Source organism: Pleurodeles waltl, chromosome 1_2, assembly GCF_031143425.1.
Source record: "Pleurodeles waltl isolate 20211129_DDA chromosome 1_2, aPleWal1.hap1.20221129, whole genome shotgun sequence".
Classification (NCBI taxonomy): Eukaryota; Metazoa; Chordata; class Amphibia; order Caudata; family Salamandridae; genus Pleurodeles; species Pleurodeles waltl.
This window is the reverse complement of record NC_090437.1, coordinates 292,239,582-292,259,300: the sequence shown is the minus strand read 5'-3', so window position 1 is coordinate 292,259,300 and position 19,719 is coordinate 292,239,582. Positions and strand designations below refer to the sequence as shown.

The 19,719-nt window shown below is 42.5% G+C and overlaps 1 protein-coding gene across 2 annotated transcripts in view; it reads right to left on the bottom strand.

Moving 5' to 3' along the window:
* The window catches only part of RAP1GDS1 (Rap1 GTPase-GDP dissociation stimulator 1), a 625,331-nt gene that overhangs the window by 366,901 nt on the left and 238,711 nt on the right, over positions 1-19,719 (bottom strand). For both annotated transcript variants that reach the window (XM_069238277.1, XM_069238286.1), the window contains exon 3: positions 15,969-16,091. In XM_069238277.1, the coding sequence (XP_069094378.1) occupies positions 15,969-16,091 (123 nt within the window). The remainder of the gene's footprint in view (positions 1-15,968; positions 16,092-19,719) is intronic.

The following is a 19,719-nucleotide window of genomic DNA, read 5'->3' as shown; positions in this document are numbered from 1 at the left end:
CTGATTGTGGGGTTAGGAAGCAAAAAAGCCACCATTAAAGTTAGGAACTGATATGGCACCACCATGAACACTTTGCCTCAAAAAGGTATTTGAGGGAGCCATAGCTTAATCCAGAAACCAGTATCCATCTTGGAACTGGAATGTCTATCTGCAACTTCCAGTAAGAAGGGGTGGTTATCTTCAAGGAGGAATAAACATCTAGGAAGTGAAAAACTTAAGGTGGAAAAGTATTACAGGGTCTTCTGCCAGAGGTGGCAATATCACCAGACCACAGGGAGCCATAAATGCAGACTCCCTGACCTCTTTGGAAAACTGGTGAGTAGAGCTTGAGACACAGTTAGGCTTCTAACAAATACCTTGTCCTGTACTAAAGAAGAGAACCTGCATGGGCTAAGGTAAGGGCCACTTAGTTTAAGGAGGGGTCAGAGGGATGAGACCTGGGAATAGTTAAGGCCCCATAATTCTGGATGCAACCTTTGACACAAGGTAGCACAGCAGTAGAACATGACTTGCCTTTTAGGTCGAGCGTGCAAGCACTTTGACCTGTTGTAAGTGTTGTTGGCTTTTAGCGATGCCCATCCCACGACCATCCCTTTAACTCGTTCGTGGGCTTGCCTTTCAAAAATCACTTGACATCCTTGGTTTGTCCCGCCTTGAGGCTGGTTTTGTCACACCTTTCAGACTGCCCCTGTTACATAGATTATTGCACGATTGCCGATATACTTCAACGCAGGGGAGCTATTTTTTTTAACTTGTATCTCTCCTCTTCCTGCTGCATGGTGCTCACAGTGCGAACAGGCATAACAGCATGAACTTGATCAGCGGTATTGAAGCGCTGGTCACATTGTTCACAGTTACCTAATCAGAGTAATTTCTTGTGGCTCTCCCCTTAAAACACTTTAAATTGGTAAATGCTTTACAAAAACAGAAATCCTCAAAGCGTAAGCTGCTTTACTGGCACAGGGGGAGAGGCAATACTACAATATTCACAGCACTTGGGAAACTCGCTTGCAGGGCATTACATTTGTTTTTGCACATAACTGAACCTGTGGTGGTCCTAGGACAATGGGGCCACCACCAAAACGCTCAGCAATGACGTGCTCTTTCTGTCTACATCATCTATTGGTTCCCACACTACAATAGTGTGGTCCACAAAATAATAACCCCTCCTACCACTGAGTGTCTTTTCAAGTGCTATCATGGCTAGAACTTTTGTTTTAAAGCTGAGAATAGTTTGTTTTAGGGGCAATGTTTTCACTGTGGTGTCCTCTAGGGGCTGTTCTAAGCATTACAGTCATATCAACATACTAAAATAGAGCCATCACCAAACATTTAGCATAATGTGTACTTTCTGTCTACATCTCCTGGTCCCCACGCTATGTTCGTGGGGACTCAAAAATAATACCCCCTACCACCAGTCATTATCTTTTTAAGCTCTCTTGTGGTTGGAACTTTTATTTTAAAGTTGAGAGAAATTATGTTTTATGGGCCTTGTTTAAAATATCATTGCAACAGACCTACTACCCTTGAAAATGTGCAATGCACTATGCTCTGTAGAAGCTAAATATATGGCTACACTGCATTACTTTTACCTGTTTGTTTCATGAAGTTATACCCTTCAGGGGCTAACAATATGGCTACATTACCATGTTTCTTACTAATTATATTTTTGTTATGGTGTTTTAAGCATTACAGTCTAATGCCAAAAGTTAATTTCTGATGAAGGTTTACATGATAATTGTATATGTTTTAATAATATCTCTTTATTACAATTATGACCACGATTCGGGCCAACTTAACATCCTTATTACACTGTGACTGTTTGAACACTCTTGATACGTTTGGGTGGCCCTTCTACTTTATACCTCCTCTGTGGCTCTCTTGTGTCTTCTTTGGAGAATTGTGTTAGCCAGCCAGCAACTCTGATGGTGGGGTGCTGAAAGTTGTATTTCATTGGATTTAGCATGGCAGATTTAAATTAGGATGATAAATAGCAACATTTTCATTTTCTGCTGCAGATAGGGGAAGAAGGTAAATGGTGCTTTAGTTATATGCAGGGCCACTGGAATTATATGGCAGGAAAAGACAAAATTATGAGGCAGGTTTGACCAATTTATGTAGCAAGAAAAGTCCAGTTTTTAGTCTACAATGCCAATAGCTCTAACTCAGTGAAATGCGAGACCTATTGCATTGCAAATGCTTGTTTCCTCAAAGTGCCTCTAGAAAGCACTGATTTCGAAGTCTAGCTAGGTCTAAAATGCAATCTTCTAGCTTAGATGCGCTACAAAGGGCCCTCAGCAACCCACTGCAAGGGAGTCCCCGCTGCATTACTTTTGGGGCGACTCTGTCAATGCGCTCAATGGGACCCCAGAGGATTAAAGTGTCCAGCGGTCAACATGCCAGGGGTGTGTCAACAGAGTCTATTGGCGAGGGGGCGTGGTCCAGCATAGACATGCTGCAAAGCGCCCTCATTACCCCCCCCCCCCGCTGCGCGGGCCATGCTCGGACCACGTCCAGGCAAAGCCCAGGCACAGGGCAGGCCCACCCATGCCTGTCAGAGCCCAGAGGAGGGTGGGCTTGATCACCCCTCTAAAGTCTTTTGTCTGGGCTTACAAAGGTACTGTTTACTGTCTTTCTCTTCGGTGCCCAATGCTAGACACATTTTACTTTGCACTGAACTGATGAAGGACTGTGTTGCTAGGTTGTTAGGAACGTAATTATTTTTTAAATGGGGAAGACGAAGGCTGTAGAGGGTGGCATGAGGCTAGCTAAAAAGACAACTAGAAAGCAGTTGAAGCATGCAGGAGACAACAGTTTGATGGATAGAATTGATAATATTTTAGTAGAGTGTGAGGAACTGTTTGCATCGTCCGCTACCACCCATATGGTTTGCCCCCATACCTCTCCTTACCCTGGACAGGAAGTGAGCAAGGCCAAAAAAATTACAAGAATGTTTAATGAATGGAAAAAAACGGGGTTGGAAACATTGGGGGACAAAAGAGTGGCTTTTGTTAGTGTGGAAGAGCAACCTGCCCCTGTGAATACAGTGCATGTAGGTTATGGGCCCACCGACTTAGTCTGTAGTAATCGCTATGTTCCCCTAAGTGACATGCTGGAGGACCAAGGTCATGCCATCACACAGTTCCAGACTGTTGAGCTGATTACATTAAATGCAGCCTCGCATCCTGAACATCTTGAGTGTGCCTCCCTCATTTTAGAGGTGAAGGCAGAGATGAGAGAATTAAAATGTATGTAAGTTTCTCTGACCTCTACACTATAACAATTGATTGCCTACAAGGGGGAGAAGCCAGAAAGGTTGGTGCAGGTGGCAGCTGACTGCTCCAATAGACGGCTGCAATCACTTACTGAATCCCTGCAGCTAACTCCAGTAAAGCTTTCTTCTGGTTCTTTTAGGCACTCAGTTATTTTTTACCCTCCCCCTCCTATTGTTTGCTGGAATGATGTGAAAAACATGGGGTTAAACAGTCAAGAATTGAATGGTCTTGACCTTATTTCTAGGCGGGTGCCAAGAGGCCAACATAGAACATAGTGCCCCTCCTTCAGGTCTAGTAGCGAGAGGGGGGTTTAAGCATTCTCAACATCTAACTACTAATAGGCAATACAATTCAAACAGTGTATGGTTAATTAATGTTCCCAAGTGTACTGCTTTGAGAAGTATTGAAGATGAATAGTCTGTCAAAGTCACACACTGGATAGACCACATTAGAGCCTGTTATTCTGTAATTACTGATAATATAGTTGGGGCCCACATGTTATCAGATGCTCAGTTACTGCATGATACGATAGAGGTGACACAGAGAGAGGAACATGGTGGATAAGTTGGTAGCCCTTGATACTAAATCATGCCCGCCCCTAAACAAGTGTATTCAGTTTAAGTATCCAAAACCTTTGTACAGACATGAGTGGTGATCCAACCATAGTACTGCCACTCGTCTTGCACAACTACATGATACTGATCGACACTGGGGCAGAGGTGAGGTGGCTTTGGGTCCTTTTGTTTTCTTTTTATCTATCACTTCTGTTCCCCTGCTCTCTCTAAGTTGACAGGATGGGGATGGGCCACTTAAGGAGTGTGTACAAGAAGCTCAAGTGGGACCAAGTTTCAAGACCATCCCTGGGTGTCCCTCCCCCTATGGTGGTGTGGCTGCCTCAAATGGATTGTCGGTGGAAAACAATATAAATGTTGCAGAGGTTCACCCTAGGTCCCCAACCATGATAATACAGAAACTAGTTCGTAGGGTATCATCTCTTGTTTCGTAGAATGTAGCAGAGTTGAAGTTTAAGGTTTTTTTACCTCTCCACGTGCAATTTGTGGATGGATACAACATTTGTTTTTTTCAAGTGATGTGGGCTTTGAAAGACATTTATAAAACAGGTTTCCTGAACTTCTCTACCCCAGCATTAACCACCAAGAAGGGTAGGCCATCGGACGGTCTAGGTATATGGGGGAAAACTACATTGAAATGTTGCATTCGACAGCTTTACGTGGGCTCGACGGACTTCCTGGCCATTCAATTGAACTTCGCCCCTCACTTTGGACTGATTGTAGTTAACATGTATACACAAAGGGTTAGGAGAGGAGTGACTTTCGTACTCTCCATTATGGAGGGTTTTCTTAGACGTGCCTCTGACATCATTATTTTATGATCGCAGGGGATTTCCACATTACTTCTGAGCCCCTAGACTTTGACGATCTTGAATACACTCATCAAAAGGACTCAGTATGATCAGTCCCAGCCCTGGAGCTCCAGCCAATCGGCAGATGGTCTCAAATGACCATCCAGTTAAAAGCTTTAACCATGGAATTTGGGTTGTGGGTTCTTAATGGGAGGACTAACCTGATCTGGAGGGCTGCCACACATACAATGGGGTTAACCAAACTAATAGAATAGACTACTGTCTTGTTGATTTAAGACTGTGGTTGGTTCTTATTGATATGAAGGTAGTGGAATATAGTGAGAGTGACCATAATCCTTTGTCGGTGGAATTCCAAATATTGCGGCCCATGATTCTTTTGGATTTAGGTGCCACAATGTCTGCTAAAGATGTATTTTTGACATATGATAAACGCCATCTTAAGTGTCAGCAGGTGGCTGCAAACCTAGAAATACTAAACGATGTGAACGTGGACTTTCAGGCTGTCTTTACATATGTTAAGGAGGACTTTGTTGTTAAGTGTACTTCTGAGCAATTGATTAAGGTTCATGTTGATTTCTTCAAGAGAGTGGTGGGGCTTTTCTCTGCTCCCACTAAAATGAGAGGTAATAGAGTGAGTGGGAATCACTCTTGGTTTAATAAGGATTGTCGAACTTTAAACTCCTTATAGATTAAAGCGATTAAACCCAAGAAAGTTACCGTAATTGCTACACTGAGGAAGGTGCATAAGGCTGCTATTCTAAAAGCAAAGCAAAGCTGGGACGACCAGAGGTGGGGAGCATTAAATGAGCAGCCCTGGCTAATGACTACTTTAAATTTTGGTCCATAGTTGCTAGAGGGCCAGACTTGAGTGCCCTGGAGCTTTCTACAAATATTTGCCCGGCTGCCTGAGTTGAGCATTTTAGTGCTTTATATTCTTGTGACATGACTGGTGAAGAGCAAGTGCAGATCTGTGCTCCCTCTGGTTTGTCGGGATTTTGTGATACCCAAATGGTTGTGTTATCTGATATTGTGCTATCACTTGAGGTGACCAAGCGTGGCAGGGCCTCAGGTCTTGATGGTGTACCAGCGGACCTTTTTTGTTAGATAAGGAGCCATGGTCTAGATATATGCTTGTTATAGGCAATGCAATCGCTGCGGGGGCATTTCCTCAAAACATGGAGGGGCATGATTGTGGTTCCAATATACAATAAAGAGGACAGGTCCCTGCCAACTGGTCTTTTAGACTGTCTGCAGACTTTTTTTGTAGATGCATTCTGCGGAAGACCCAGGAATGGATAATAGATCAGGGAATTCTTATTATATTTTTTTAAAGTTTCAATAGGAGGTGATCTTGCAGGATGCATCACTGTGACTAAACGGTGAATGGGTGTACTAATTACAAGTGGCAATTGGGAAAACATTTTAAAAAACGTTTGGAGTTGATAGAAGCAAAACAGAGGTAAATGAGGTGCAAGCCACACTCCTTACATTCCTCTATAGCAGTGGTTCCCAACCTTTTGACTTCCGTGGACCCCCATTTTATCAATACTGGAGCCCGGGGACCCCCACTGAATCATTATTGGAACACGGGGAACCCCGAGGAGTCATTACTGATAGCTGGGACCTAATATTATTAAATGTTTTAAGCAGCCGCGGACCCCCTGTGTCCCCGGCCCACAGGTTGGGAACCACTGCTCTATAGGAAAAGAAAAAAGGGGAAACTGGTAAGACTGCAGAGGATAGCTCTGATGTAGGATCAGAGACTGAGACCGCAGATACTGAGACAGCATCTGAAGGACAGGACAATGGCGCAGACTGTGGGAGTGATTTTTCGGCCGGAGGATTCCCATTCGACAACTCCTCTTCCAGTAATTATGAGGGAGGTGATGGGGACAGTCCTACTGTCCCTTTGCAAGCACAGTTTGAGCAACGGAACAAAAGCGGGTTAGCCCAACCCAGAGAGCAGGTGCAAGCACAGAGAGAGAGAGTGCTCTCTTGGGAGCTCCCCAATTTATTTCAGCCCCAAATTCCACCACCCATATCGTACAGTGGAGACACGCCAACATTATCTATCACAAAACAAACTGGTTTTGTAAGGCAGGCACCCGGGTTTTTGGTCCTGGGCTTGGCGGCCATATAGGAAAACATACTTCACCCAGACATTTCTAAAAACTAGACATCCGGGGGACTTGTGTGGATTCCTCAAAGTTTTCTTACCCAGAACACCCTGCAAAGCTGAAATGTTGAATAAAAACTCTATTTTTTCTTGTATTTCTGTCACACAAACTACAGGAAAATGCTGGGATCCACAAAAGTCCAGCCACTCAGTGTTTCCCCACCTGTCCTGACAAAAACACTGCCCCACTTGAGTGCATGTACCTAGTGCCTGCATCAGGAATGGATCACCCCAGGTTCAACAGTTGCCCTCATGTATGGACCAACATTGACCGTTGTGTGATCTATTTCTGTCGCGGGCGCTAGGCCTACCCTCACAAGTGAGGTACCATTTTTATCGGGAGACTTGGAGGAACGCTGGGTGGAAGGAAGTTTGTGGCTCCACTCAGATTCCAGAACTTTCGATCACCGAAATGTGAGGAAAAAGTGTTTTTTTGGCCAAATTTTGAGGTTTAAAAACGGTTCTGGGTAACAGAACCTGGTGAGAGCCCCATAAGTCACCCCATATTTGATTCCCCTAGAGGTCAAGTTTTCAAAAATGCACAGGTTTGGTAGGTTTCCTTAGGTGCCGGCTGAGCTAGAGGCCAAAATCAACAGCTAGGCACTTTGCAAAAAACAGATCTGCTGTCTTTGGGACAATGTGGTGTGTCCGTGTTGTGTTTTGAGGCATTTCCTGTCGCAGGCACTAGGCCTACCCACACATGTGAGGTACCATTTGTATTGGGAGACTTGGGGGGATGCTGGGTGGAAGGAAATTTGTGGCTCCTCTCAGATTCCAGAACTTTCTGTCACCGAAATGTGAAGAAAAAGTGTCTTTTTGGCCACATTGTGAGGTTTGCAAAGGATTCTGGGTAACATAACCTGGTGAGAGCGACACAAATCACCCCATCTTGGATTTCCCTAGGTGGCTAGTTCCCAAAAATGCACAGGTTTGGTAGGTTTCCTTAGGTGTCGGCTGAGCTAGAGGCCAAAATCCACAGCTAGGCACTTTCCAAAAAACACTTCAGTTTTCAATGTAAAAATGTGATGTGTCCATGTTGTGTTTCCTGTCGTGGGCATTAGGCCTACCCACGCAAGTGAGGTACCATTTTTATCAGGAGACTTGGGGGAACACAGAATAGCATAACAAGTGTTATTGCCCCTTGTCTTTCTCTACATTTTTGTCATTCCAAATGCAAACCAGTGTGTAAAAAAGACGTCTATTTGAGAAATGCCCTGTAATTCACATGCTAGTTTGGGAACCCCAGAATTCAGAGATGTGCAAATAACCACTGCTTCTCAACACCCTTATCTTGTGCCCATTTTGGAAATACAAAGGTTTTCTTGATACCTATTTTTCACTCTCTATATTTCAGCAAATGAATTGCTGTATACCCGGTATAGAATGAAAACCCAATGCAAGGTGCAGCTCATTTTTTCAGCTCCGGGTACCTAGGGATCTTGATGAACCTACAAGCCCTATATATCCCCACAATCAGAAGAGTCCAGGAGACGTAATGGTATATTGCTTTAAAAAAATCTGACATTGCAGGAAAAAGTTACGGAGCAAAACAGAGAAAAATAGCTGTTATTTTCAGCTCAATTTCAATACTTTTTTATTTCATCTGTTATTTCCTGTAGGAAAACCTTGTAGGATGTACACAAATGACCCCTCGCTGTACTCAGAATTTTGTCTACTTTTTAGAAATGTTTAGCTTTCTGGGTTCCATCATTGGTTTCATACCCATTCCTGTCACTAACTGGAAGGAGGCTGAAAGAACAAACACATTTTAAAATGGGGTATGACCCAGTAAAATGCCAAAATTGTGTTGAAGCATTTGGTTTTCTGATTCAAGTCTGCCTGTTCCTAAAAGCTGGGAAGATGGTGATTGTAGCACTGCAAACCCTTTGTTGATGCCATTTTCAGGGAAAAAAACCACAAGCCTTCTGCGGCTGCCCTTTTTTCCATTTTTTTTTAAAAAACAAAATGTTCACTGTATTTTGGCTAATTTCTTGGTCTCCTCCAGGGGAACCCACAAACCCTGGGTACCTTTAGAATCCCTAGGATGTGCAAAAAAAGGACACAAATTTGGAGCGCATAGTTTATGTGGACAAAAGTTATGAAGGCCTGAGTGCAAACTACCCCAAATAGCCAGAAAAGGGCTCAGCACATGGGAGGAAGGCCGAGCAGCTAAGGGGTTAAGACTATTTCCGCTAAGGAAGCCAAAGCAACTACAAGGTCAGCTAGTAAGCAGTGAAACAGTTTAGCAGAGAAGGTTCAGGGGCTTTTGACTATGGCAACAGGAACGCAATCACCCTTCTCCTCCCTGAACCTTTCGTTACGCTCATACACAGGGCAAGAAAAAGAGGACCTGCAAGCACAACTAAAGATGAAGCTTGGCACAACAGATTTAATGGAAAAGGTCAAGGTATCCCAGGTTTCTGATGCAAGACCCCCAGATCCCAGCCCTGCTCTTAAGACTACTGCAGAGGCAACCATTAATAATATCACCGCTCCAAGAGGGATGAAAAAATCTGTATTTAAGGCCTTCGGAAGCCCAGACTTATCCTCTATTTGTGAGATCTGGGATAAAGGAACCTCTTAAGGAGGGAGTCCCTTTGAGGCCGACTAATAATTTTGCAATATCAGATCAGATGGAGAGTAACTTAGCTTCTTATAAAATAGGGAGCAATCTTAACTTTCAGCAGACTTTGCTTACGGATTCTATTCTAGAGCCACCAAAAGGGCTGAAGAGTCGACTGGAATAGAACAAGGATTTTCCAAAGGATAAGATGAGTATATCCAATCTTGAGTGTCACCAGACAGAAATGCAAGCAGATAAAAAAGGAAAAGATAATACTTCACCAATAGAATCTCTTCTTCAAATTCTAGCCGAATTAAGGACAATAAAGGTCTTGCAGGATAAGGCTAGTAAAAAGACTGAACAACAGCTCAACCTCATTAATCAGAGTATGCAGAATTTAACTACGCGTTTATCAGAGATTGAACAGCAGCAATCAGGTTTAGAGGATGCAAGAGTGCAGCAGGACACCTCTACTGTTAAACTTCAAGCTTAACTGATGGATCTGCAGTCTAAGATTGATGATGCAGAGAATAGATCTCGCCACACGAACTTAAGATTTACTGGTATTCCAGAAGAACGAGAAAATGGACAAACCGTAGTCAACCTGATTTAGCAAAAAAATACGTCTATCCAGACGCCAAGGCTTAAAAACTGGATGTAACTATTATGCAAGCACATCGTGTTCCCAATGTACAACCTTCAAATGCCAAGTATCCTCGCCCAATACTAGCAAAGTTTGGGAACTATTGGATTAAGGAACTGATCCTTTCTAAAGCTATAAAAGATAAATTATATCAGATACCAGGCAACTTTTCTTCCAAGTTTTTATCTGGTATGTCCACTTTTGACAGCACGCCATAAAAAAGAATTTAGGAACTTAATTAGCAGTTTTCAGCAAGTAGGGATGCCCGCTGGTATTGTCCAGCAATCTAGGCTGAAAGTTCTTTTTAAAGGCCAGAGTCTCATTCCGTACAGCAAGCACTGGATTTTCAATTGTCAATTCAGCAGTCAGGATGGAAAGAGGGTGGGGGTATGAGCACTAGATCTGGCAACGGGGGTGGTAATGAATGAAATGTCAGTTGGCACAACAATGTGAATCAAATTCCTTAAATATTGCTTTGCTACTCTGGGACAACAGGTGGGGGAAAGAATGGTATCCTTTAGGCTGTTTCCCTCTTGGAGAGGTATTCTTTTTTTCTTTTTTCATGTGCCTTTGGCATCCTCAGAGGACCCTTTGGTACTATGTCAATGCACCAAACTAAGGGTAGGGAGTGGGGGCTTGTGGCACTGGGGGTCAAATGGGAGGAGGTGGAGGGAGAGGAGAGAGCTTGGGATGGGTCGGGCTCCCTTGTTCAATGGGGTAAGGCCGAGGTGGTGGGTCACAGCTGTGGAAGGTCAGGGGTGGAAGTAACAGGAAAATTTGCAGTAGACAAATAGAAAGATATTTTGCAATGTCTTGCTATAAGTTGAGAATAGTGTCATGCAATGTAAAGGGCTTAAAAGACAAAGTGAAATGTAAAGGTATGCTAGCTTGGTTCAGAACTTTAAAGGCAGACATAATATTTCTACAGGAGACACACCTAAAGGATAGCGGTCACTTCACTCATGTGTCTTCGAATATACAACAGACATTGTTTGCCTCCTCACAGTCCTCACATCGTGGGGTGGCAATTTTAATTGAGCACACCGCTGAATCAGAAATTCTTAAGGTAGTTCGGGATCTGAGGGCTAGATGGATTTTGGTTAAAATTTGTATGGGAAATGAATTATATAACCTTATAGAACTATTATGGCCCAATAGAGGATGTCTCTCTCCGCTGTATGAACTTTGTTCTCTTTTATGACATGAGACGGGACATTTAATAATAGGTGGGGACATTCATTTAATCCAGGATTTGCTGTTAGACATTTCACGTCGAATACACATCATAAGTCCAAATCTGCTCGCGAGTTGCAAATTCTTATATGCAACTTTGCTCTTATCGATCTGTGGTGGGCCCAAAATTAGCTGCCCTGTCAATTTACGTGTCACTCGAAACGGTTTGGCACAGCTTCACTGTTAGATTTCTTTTTAATATCACATTTGGTTCCACTGCTATTTTTAATAATGCATTTTCAGATCACTCACTGATCAGCTTAGCTGTAATGTTAGTAGCAACACCCGCACAAAAAGCAAGATGGTGCTATAACAAAACACTCCTAACAGAAGATATCTGGATTACACAGATAAAAATAAATTTGGACGAATTACTAAGGGTTAACAGACACAGATGGCTTCTGACTATTCAGTATGGGAGGCTCTTAAGGTGTGTTTTAGAGGTCTGGCAATTTCTTTCTTGGCAGCCCATAGATAGTAGATGGGCAGCTCTTGGCGGTTGAGAGATTTTTGTCACAACAATTATTTAGTCTCCTGGCAAAGGATTACTCAGGAGAACCAAGAAGTGACCCCAAAATCTGTATTTTAGCTTCATTCAAATATAGCATCTATATAGGAGTTATCTGGCGTAGGTGCCAGAAATGGCTTAGAAAATAGGTCGGCCTTTTTCATCTCTAGCCTGTCCAGTATTGGAAATTGGTATAGGGTTTTAAGTCAGAATTTAGAACTAAAGGTGGTGCTGGACCATTTGAACAAACCACAGGTTGTGCAGTAACTAGAGCCCAATGTACATATTATAATCAGATTACAGGAAAAGCCATTTGCACAGCTAATTTTAAGCGCATGGCCTTTTATGGAAAATGGATGCTTTATTATAAACCAGAAAAAATCAAACGAATGTACGACGGACCCAGACGACCCCAAGAACTACCGTCCGATCTCCCTCCTCCCCTTCCCAGCGAAGGTCATCGAAAAAATCGTGAACAGCCAATTATCCCGGTTCCTGGAAGACAGCAAGGCGCTCGACACCTCCCAATCCGGATTCCGCAAAAACCACAGCACCGAGACCACACTCATTGCTGCCACAGATGACATCAGGACCATGCTCGACGAAGGAGAAACAGCAGCACTCATCCTCCTGGACCTCTCTGCAGCTTTCAACACGGTATGCCATCACACACTCCGCACACGCCTCCACAACGCTGGAATCTGCGACAAGGCACTCAACTGGATCTCGTCATTTCTCTCAGGCAGAACCCAGAGAGTTCGCCTCCCACCGTTCCTGTCAGAAGCTTCCAGAATCATCTGTGGCGACCCCCAAGGATCATCTCTCAGCCCCACGCTCTTCAACGTTTACATGGCGCCACTCGCCAACATCGCACAAACCCACCACATCAACATAGTTTCCTACGCAGACGACACTCAGCTCATCCTCTCCCTCACGAAAGACCCTACAACTGAAAAGAACAACCTCCACAACGGACTTCACGCCATCGCCAGCTGGATGGAATCAAGCCGCCTCAAGTTAAACACAGACAAGACAGAAATCCTCATCTTTGGCACCAACCCTTCAGCATGGAACGACTCCTGGTGGCCCACCTCCCTAGGATCCGCATCCTCACCCACCACCCACGCACGCAACCTGGGATTCGTCTTGTACTCCACACTCAGTATGACTCAGCAGGTCAACGCCATCTCCTCTTCCTGCTACAACACTCTCTGCATGCTCCGCAAGATCTTCAAGTGGATCCCTGTCGAAACCAGGAAAACTGTCACCCACGCCCTGGTCAGCTGCCGGTTGGACTACGGAAATGCCCTATATGCAGGAAAAACAACCAAACTCCAAACAAAGCTGCAAAGAATCTAGAACGCATCCGCCCGCCTCATTCTTGATGTCCCATGCCACAACCACATATCCCCCCACCTCAGAGACCTACATTGGCTACCAGTATCAAAGAGGATCACCTTCAAACTCCTCATGCACGCACACAAAGCCCTCCATGACACAGGCCCAGCCTACCTCAACGACAGACTCACCTTCCACACCACCACTCGCAATCTTCGCTCCGCCAGCCTCGCACTCGCCTCCGTCCCCCGCATCCGCCGCACCACCCCCAGAGGAAGATCCTTCTCTCACCTAGCCACCAAGACCTGGAACTCCCTACCGCTCCACCTTAGCCAGACCGAAGACCTCTTGACATTCAGGAAACGCCTCAAGACATGGCTTAACGACCAGTAGCTACCCACCCAGCGCATTGAGACCCTAACGGGTGAGTAGTGCGCTTTATAAATCCTTTGATTGATTGATAGATGTTTTAGATGTGGGTCTGATTCTGGGGGCTAGCTGCATATGATCTTCATCTGCCCTGAACAGAGCACATTTTGGACCAACATCTTTAATGCAATAGGGGTTTGGCTTGGACAGGTAATCGTTCCTGATCCTTTAGGGGCTCTTTTCGGTATCCCATCTGAGACATATAATCTCCCAACTGAGTTTATCCAGTGTTGCTTTATTGCTACTTTAGTAGCCAAGTTCTTAATTTTAGCCAACTGAAAATCAAGAGGCATACCTACTATTGTTCAATGGTATACAAAAATGGCAAAAGTAATGAGTTATGAGAACTTGTATGCGAAGAAGATTGGAGATAACAAGTGCTTAGATAGAATTTGGTCAAATTGGGAAGGAAAAGGAGATTCAATTAATTAATGCATATCTAATGCCATTCACTAACAGTACACAGTTATGTGTGTCTGGGTACTTTCTAATGTTTCAGATTAATGTATCGATTTTTATGTATAGTTAACTTATGATGTGAAAAGTTATTCAAGGATGGCATGATACTCTGTCTCCTGCATTATGATAAAGAAAAACTAAAAAAAAAAAAAAAGAAGGCAATCTATCTACAAGAGTTTTCATCTTTTGATCTACTGATAACCAATCTGATTTCTCTTAAAGGGCAGACTCAATTAAAAGGAACACAAACAGCAACAGCAAGTGTCCGTCTGTATATCTGTTTTATGTAATACTGTCCTACATACAGCACACAGTCAGGGTTGTTGGCGACTTGGAATAAGTCCTGAAGATGGCCACTGACTAGTGAGGGTTTTATCATTGAGTGAAACATGCAACTTTTCTTTAGATGCCGGGATAACTGTCAGTCCTGTGCATCTTAAGACATTTGACTTTGAATTTATTGTAAGTGCCCCAATAAAACTAGATTAGTAACCCACTAGATATTTTTATATCTATCCTTTTCATTCAGGATTTACAAACACAAAGTATATAAGAGCTCTCATAAGCGACTGAGCCCACCCAAGAGAGATCTGAGCTTGAGTGAAGATAGGAGCAAATGGTGAAGTACGTCATGAAATGTGGGTGAGAGTCCCCGTCCAATAAATACATATTTACATGAACACAGGGTGGTTATAATCACACCCCATGTTTTACTGTGTTAGTAAGGCTATACCTTGTTGTGACTGATATCACACAATGTCTTGTATGTTGCAGTCTATGTTTATTAGTAAAAATACATTTTTACAATGTAAAAGGGATATAGTCAGAATGTAACAGAAGGAGAAAATTGTTGTTACCTGTAACAACATTGTAATACTTTGTTATAACAGGGTTTGAGCAATGTGCTAATAAATTGAGTTTGAGAATTGCTGTTTAGTATGTTTATAAACATTAGTGTTAGTGGAAAATGCAAGGGGTATGTGCAAATTGGGTCGGACGGAAAATTCAAAATTAGTATTTAGCAGTTTCTTTTAGCAATATTGTGTGGGTTGTTTAATAACAATATGGCAATAGCACTGGAATATAAGACATAAGGTATGTATTTATACTTTATTTTTCAGAACACTTAAGTGCAAGCACAACTTTAATTTGTGAACAAAAAAACAATTCGCCCAAGCAATCAAGGCAGCAAAAAACATGCAAGGACAATTAGGGATAACACATTGGCTTTTTGACAATCTAAGGCATTCAAATATTCAATTAGCACCCTCCTCATAAAAAAATGCCATAAATGAACAATTAAACTATTGTCATGCAAACAAAGTAAACCCATGTTGAATCGGATTCTAAATAACGGAGTAATTGATGCCTCATCACCAAAACCTAATGGGAACACAAATAGGTTAATGTAACTATTCACTAAATGCCAATGCAAACTATGAAACCCAAAAGCAGAAATAGCCCCACACTATCTCTGTGACTTTGTACTTTTTGGAAAATTTATGACATGAGGTAATTCAAGTCTAAATCTGTTGGTGGTTAGACCTAAAATGTGTTCACAAGTGCACCCTGCATATTGCAATAACACAGTAACCTGGGAATTCCAACTTTTCATGATCAGCTGCACTAATTTCAGAGTAAGAAAACATTGAAAATTATTTATGAAGCCCAGCACCAGCATTATCTTACTTTCTTATGGCACAGCACAAATTTGCTTGTAAATAAGGCTTGTAAATGGTAGTGATTGACAGTAGGGGCGAAGTATGGATGGTAGCTAGGCATGCATTCAATATATTACGCACTACATGAAAAATCAATGGATTCACACAAGGGACTTAAGGTGAGAGATGGATAAAGTCTAGTCTACAAAATGAAAGCTAAAATGAAGTAAAACATACTGACAGGTCAGGTGAAAAACTGAAGATGTTCCTGCAGAAAAAGTTCTCGTAGAAAACCTCACCATTTTTGGCTACTTCTGCTATGATGTGAGCTACTTTTGCCGTACAGTTAGACTGTGGAGTTAAGAGATTTGCAAACACCTGAAGAGTGCCACTTTCTTGGATTTTTTCGCTTGTCTTAGCATCTGTAAAAAGAAAAAAAATATTTTGTTTGCTCAATTTAAGTTATTAAATCAAGGCAAAACAATCATTCCTTTGTATTGTTAATAATCATTGTCTATAAAACATAATCACCAGTTGGTGGTTTAAAGAAGCATGAAATGTACATATTCCAAATTCTCTGGACTGCCATTTTAGATTTGCAAACTAGCAGACAAAACTGTTTCTGTGAATCAACAAGCTATCTGAAATGTAAATTGGCAGTGCGCCATTATTCTTCTCATCCGTTCAACATTATGTTTCAGAATCGAACATCACTTAAAAGTAGATAATATAAAAAGTACTAGAATCCCCGCAGATTTAAACACCGGATCCTAGCAGACATAGCCTAAGCAGCTTTATTAACAATTCCATGTTCCCCAGACTGGGCGGGTAGACAGTGGGGAACCACTTTGTATGTACAAAGGTGAAGTTTACCAGAAGTCAGTCTGTGTAGTTTATACATCCAGTTATTTTATCTGCATACAAGGAATTGCTGTCCTGTTTATCCCTTTATCAATTAAGGATTACAAGACTGCAGAAAAATTATCTTGCATGAATGAACTGCTCAGGCATGGAATCAGCATACTTGACAGCCGTGATCATGTAAGCAAGATTAATACAATTTGAGTTTACAATGATTGAAGCTGCTTTGGTGTAACAAAAGGTTTTAGTACTGGAATGGCATTTTCACAGTAGAGACCGTCTACGAGTATGACTAGATGCCCAAGTCATGTAGAGAAATTGCACCCTCTGAACCAGTTTTACTCACAGCAGGGAACTGTATTAAAAAATGTCTGAAAAAGGGAGCTATGGAATACCCTCAGAAAAATATCACTTCAAAACATTAAATTTGCCATGGTACAAAGTATATTGATTTGTAGTCACTTTCTTTTTTCGGAAAGTTTTATTGAGATTAACAAACATAACACTACAGTACACAATGGCAAATGCTATTTTTGGGAATAATCAATTTGAGATAACAATTCAAGAGATAATCTGATGGGAATACAACCATTACTAAATATATGTATCTAAGGTTAGCACATTTTTGGATGACTGTATCACACTTGCTATACTGCTAGATAATCACACTTTCCATGTATAATTATTGAGGCTATCAAAGCTATATTAGCTACATATGCAAGCAGGCACGACTTTCGGAGTAACGCTATCTGCACAAATGTCTGTGTTTTTGTCACAGTAGAGCATGTCAGAACTTTAGCTTTTGACCTTCAGTGATATGCTTTTTCCACAACGAATTTCCACCGGCCACTTGGCCAGCACGTGGCCAATGATGGTGATCCTCCAAATCTTTTGGTATGTTCTTGACGTAGCCAAGCAGTGAAATCAATGTTGTGGGTAGCAAAGTGTGATGTGGCATATCTGAAGATTTACCCATTACTGCTATCCTAGGTCATTTACCAGCAGGCAATACTAGGCCCTACATTTGAAACTTGCAATAGGGTGTTGGTAACGTGCACAACTTTCACCTATTCTGAGGCCCATTCTATACAGGTTCACATGTGTATAGGACGTTCGGTGGTGAAATTTAAATTGCATTAATCTGTCTGTTGTTGAATGATATTTTACGTGTTTGCATGCAGAAATATTTCCACAGTTCATCTGACAAGGCCTCTCCTTTATTTGTGTCCCACCCTCGGTGTGCCCCTGCAATAGGAATGTGTTTCTCCACACTCACTGAACTATATATTTTTGTGATTTAGCCCCTTGGGGATTCAGCTGTGAAGCACGGCTAAAAGATTAGTAATGTACAGTGGAGTGGCATGGAGTAGAGGGGAGCGGCAATGCATAAAGCGGACTGGCATGGCATAGAGCAGCGAAGAGCAGAATATCGCAGTAAAAAGCAGAGTAGCGAAAAGCTGATTAGAGCGATGAAAAGCAGAGTAGAGCAGCAAAAAGCAGAGCGGAGAAGAGCAAGTGGCGAAAACCAGAGAAGAGTGGCGAAAAGCAGAGCGTTTTAGAAGGATGCCAAGTGGAGGGTCAGGGACGTAGAGTGGAGGGACGCAGAGTGGAGGGACGCAGAGTGGAGGGACAGGGACATGGAGTGAGGGGACAGAGCAGAAAAACAGAGTGGAGGGACATAGAGCGGAATTAAGTGTCAGAGTAGAGTGTAGTAGAGTAGGGTGGCATAGAGTGGTGTGTCAGTGTTGTAGAGTCATGGAGTGATATAGAGTGGTGTGGAGTAGAGTCAGAGTGGAGTGGTGCTGAGTGATGTGAAGTGGTGTACAGTGGAGTGGCGCCTAGAGTAGCATAGTGTCTTAGAGTGTAGTGTAGTAGAGTGGAGTGGAGTAGAGTAGAGTGTGAGAGTGGAATGGCAAAAAGTGAAGTGGTGTAGAGTGGAGTAAAGTACAGTTTCATAGGGTGGAAGGGCATAGAATTAAGGGGTGCAAGTAGAGTGGAGTGGCATAGAATGGAATGTCAAGCATATCGTAGTATGAAGGAATAAAGTGTCAGAGTGGAGTGGAGTGTCGTAGAGTGGAGTAGAATGCCCTGGTGTGAAGCGGCATAAAGTGGAGTTTTGTGCCAAATGGAGTGGCTTGGAGTGGAGTGTCATAGAATGGGGCAGAGTGTGGTAGAGTGGAGTGGGATAGAGTGGAGTGGCAAAGTTTGGAGTATGCATGGCGTGGGAGCACACTGCCACTACAAGCAACACATTTTCAACAGAAATGACAATTACATTTGCACATACAGTTTTTATGATAAGACTATGTGCTTCATTTGTGCCTTCTTAATTATGATATATTCAGAAATATTTGCAAAATTAATTTACAGACATTTACATTTTGTTGTGTGCTAGAAAAAAAACACCTTTTCTTTCCCAGTACCCAAAGAGATTGTCACATACATTCTCTCACTTTGAAGTCAGAGAAAAAAAAGTAAATACCAAGCTCCCTTGGAAGACAGAGCCTGACATTTGACCTCTGTCTTTGATCGCACAGCAAATGTGACAAGAGAATAACAAAATGTAAAGGCCTATTTACAGAAAGGGAGGATTTATAGAAGAATATAAGGGGCAAAGGAAATAAGTTTTGTTTCACGAGAGCAACAAAAACATGCAGGACGCCTAACCAAATGAAGACAGCATACAGAAAGCCAGAACATGTGAGCTACACACTACCAAGCCAATGGTAAGCAATGCTGGGAATGCATTCCCTAGGAAGCTTCCAGAATGCCCACAAGAAGTCTTTTCACAATCAGCCACTGCGCTGTCTGGTATATGCTTCAACCTAAAAAGATATCTTGAAACAAAGTTTCTCGTTCGTCCTTAAACTAATATGAGAAGAACACTTATCTATAAATATATCACCTAACACTATGACATTCAATTTAATGCAGCGAGTTGTACTGTTTAAAGGCTCAGTAGTAACAGATAGGAGTTGTTTAGTAAGCAAGGAGTTTAGAGTAATTTCTCTGCTTTGTTCTAGCCAATTTTGTCAGTTTGTGCCATGCGTATACAGTATTTGCTACAATGTTGCATTACATTCTGGGTCTTGTCATGTCTGCTTCTATTGTGAGGGAAGACATTCTGTACATTGCATTATACCAGCTACAAGTATGCTTAGCTTGAGCTGCCGAGCGGTAATGTTTGTC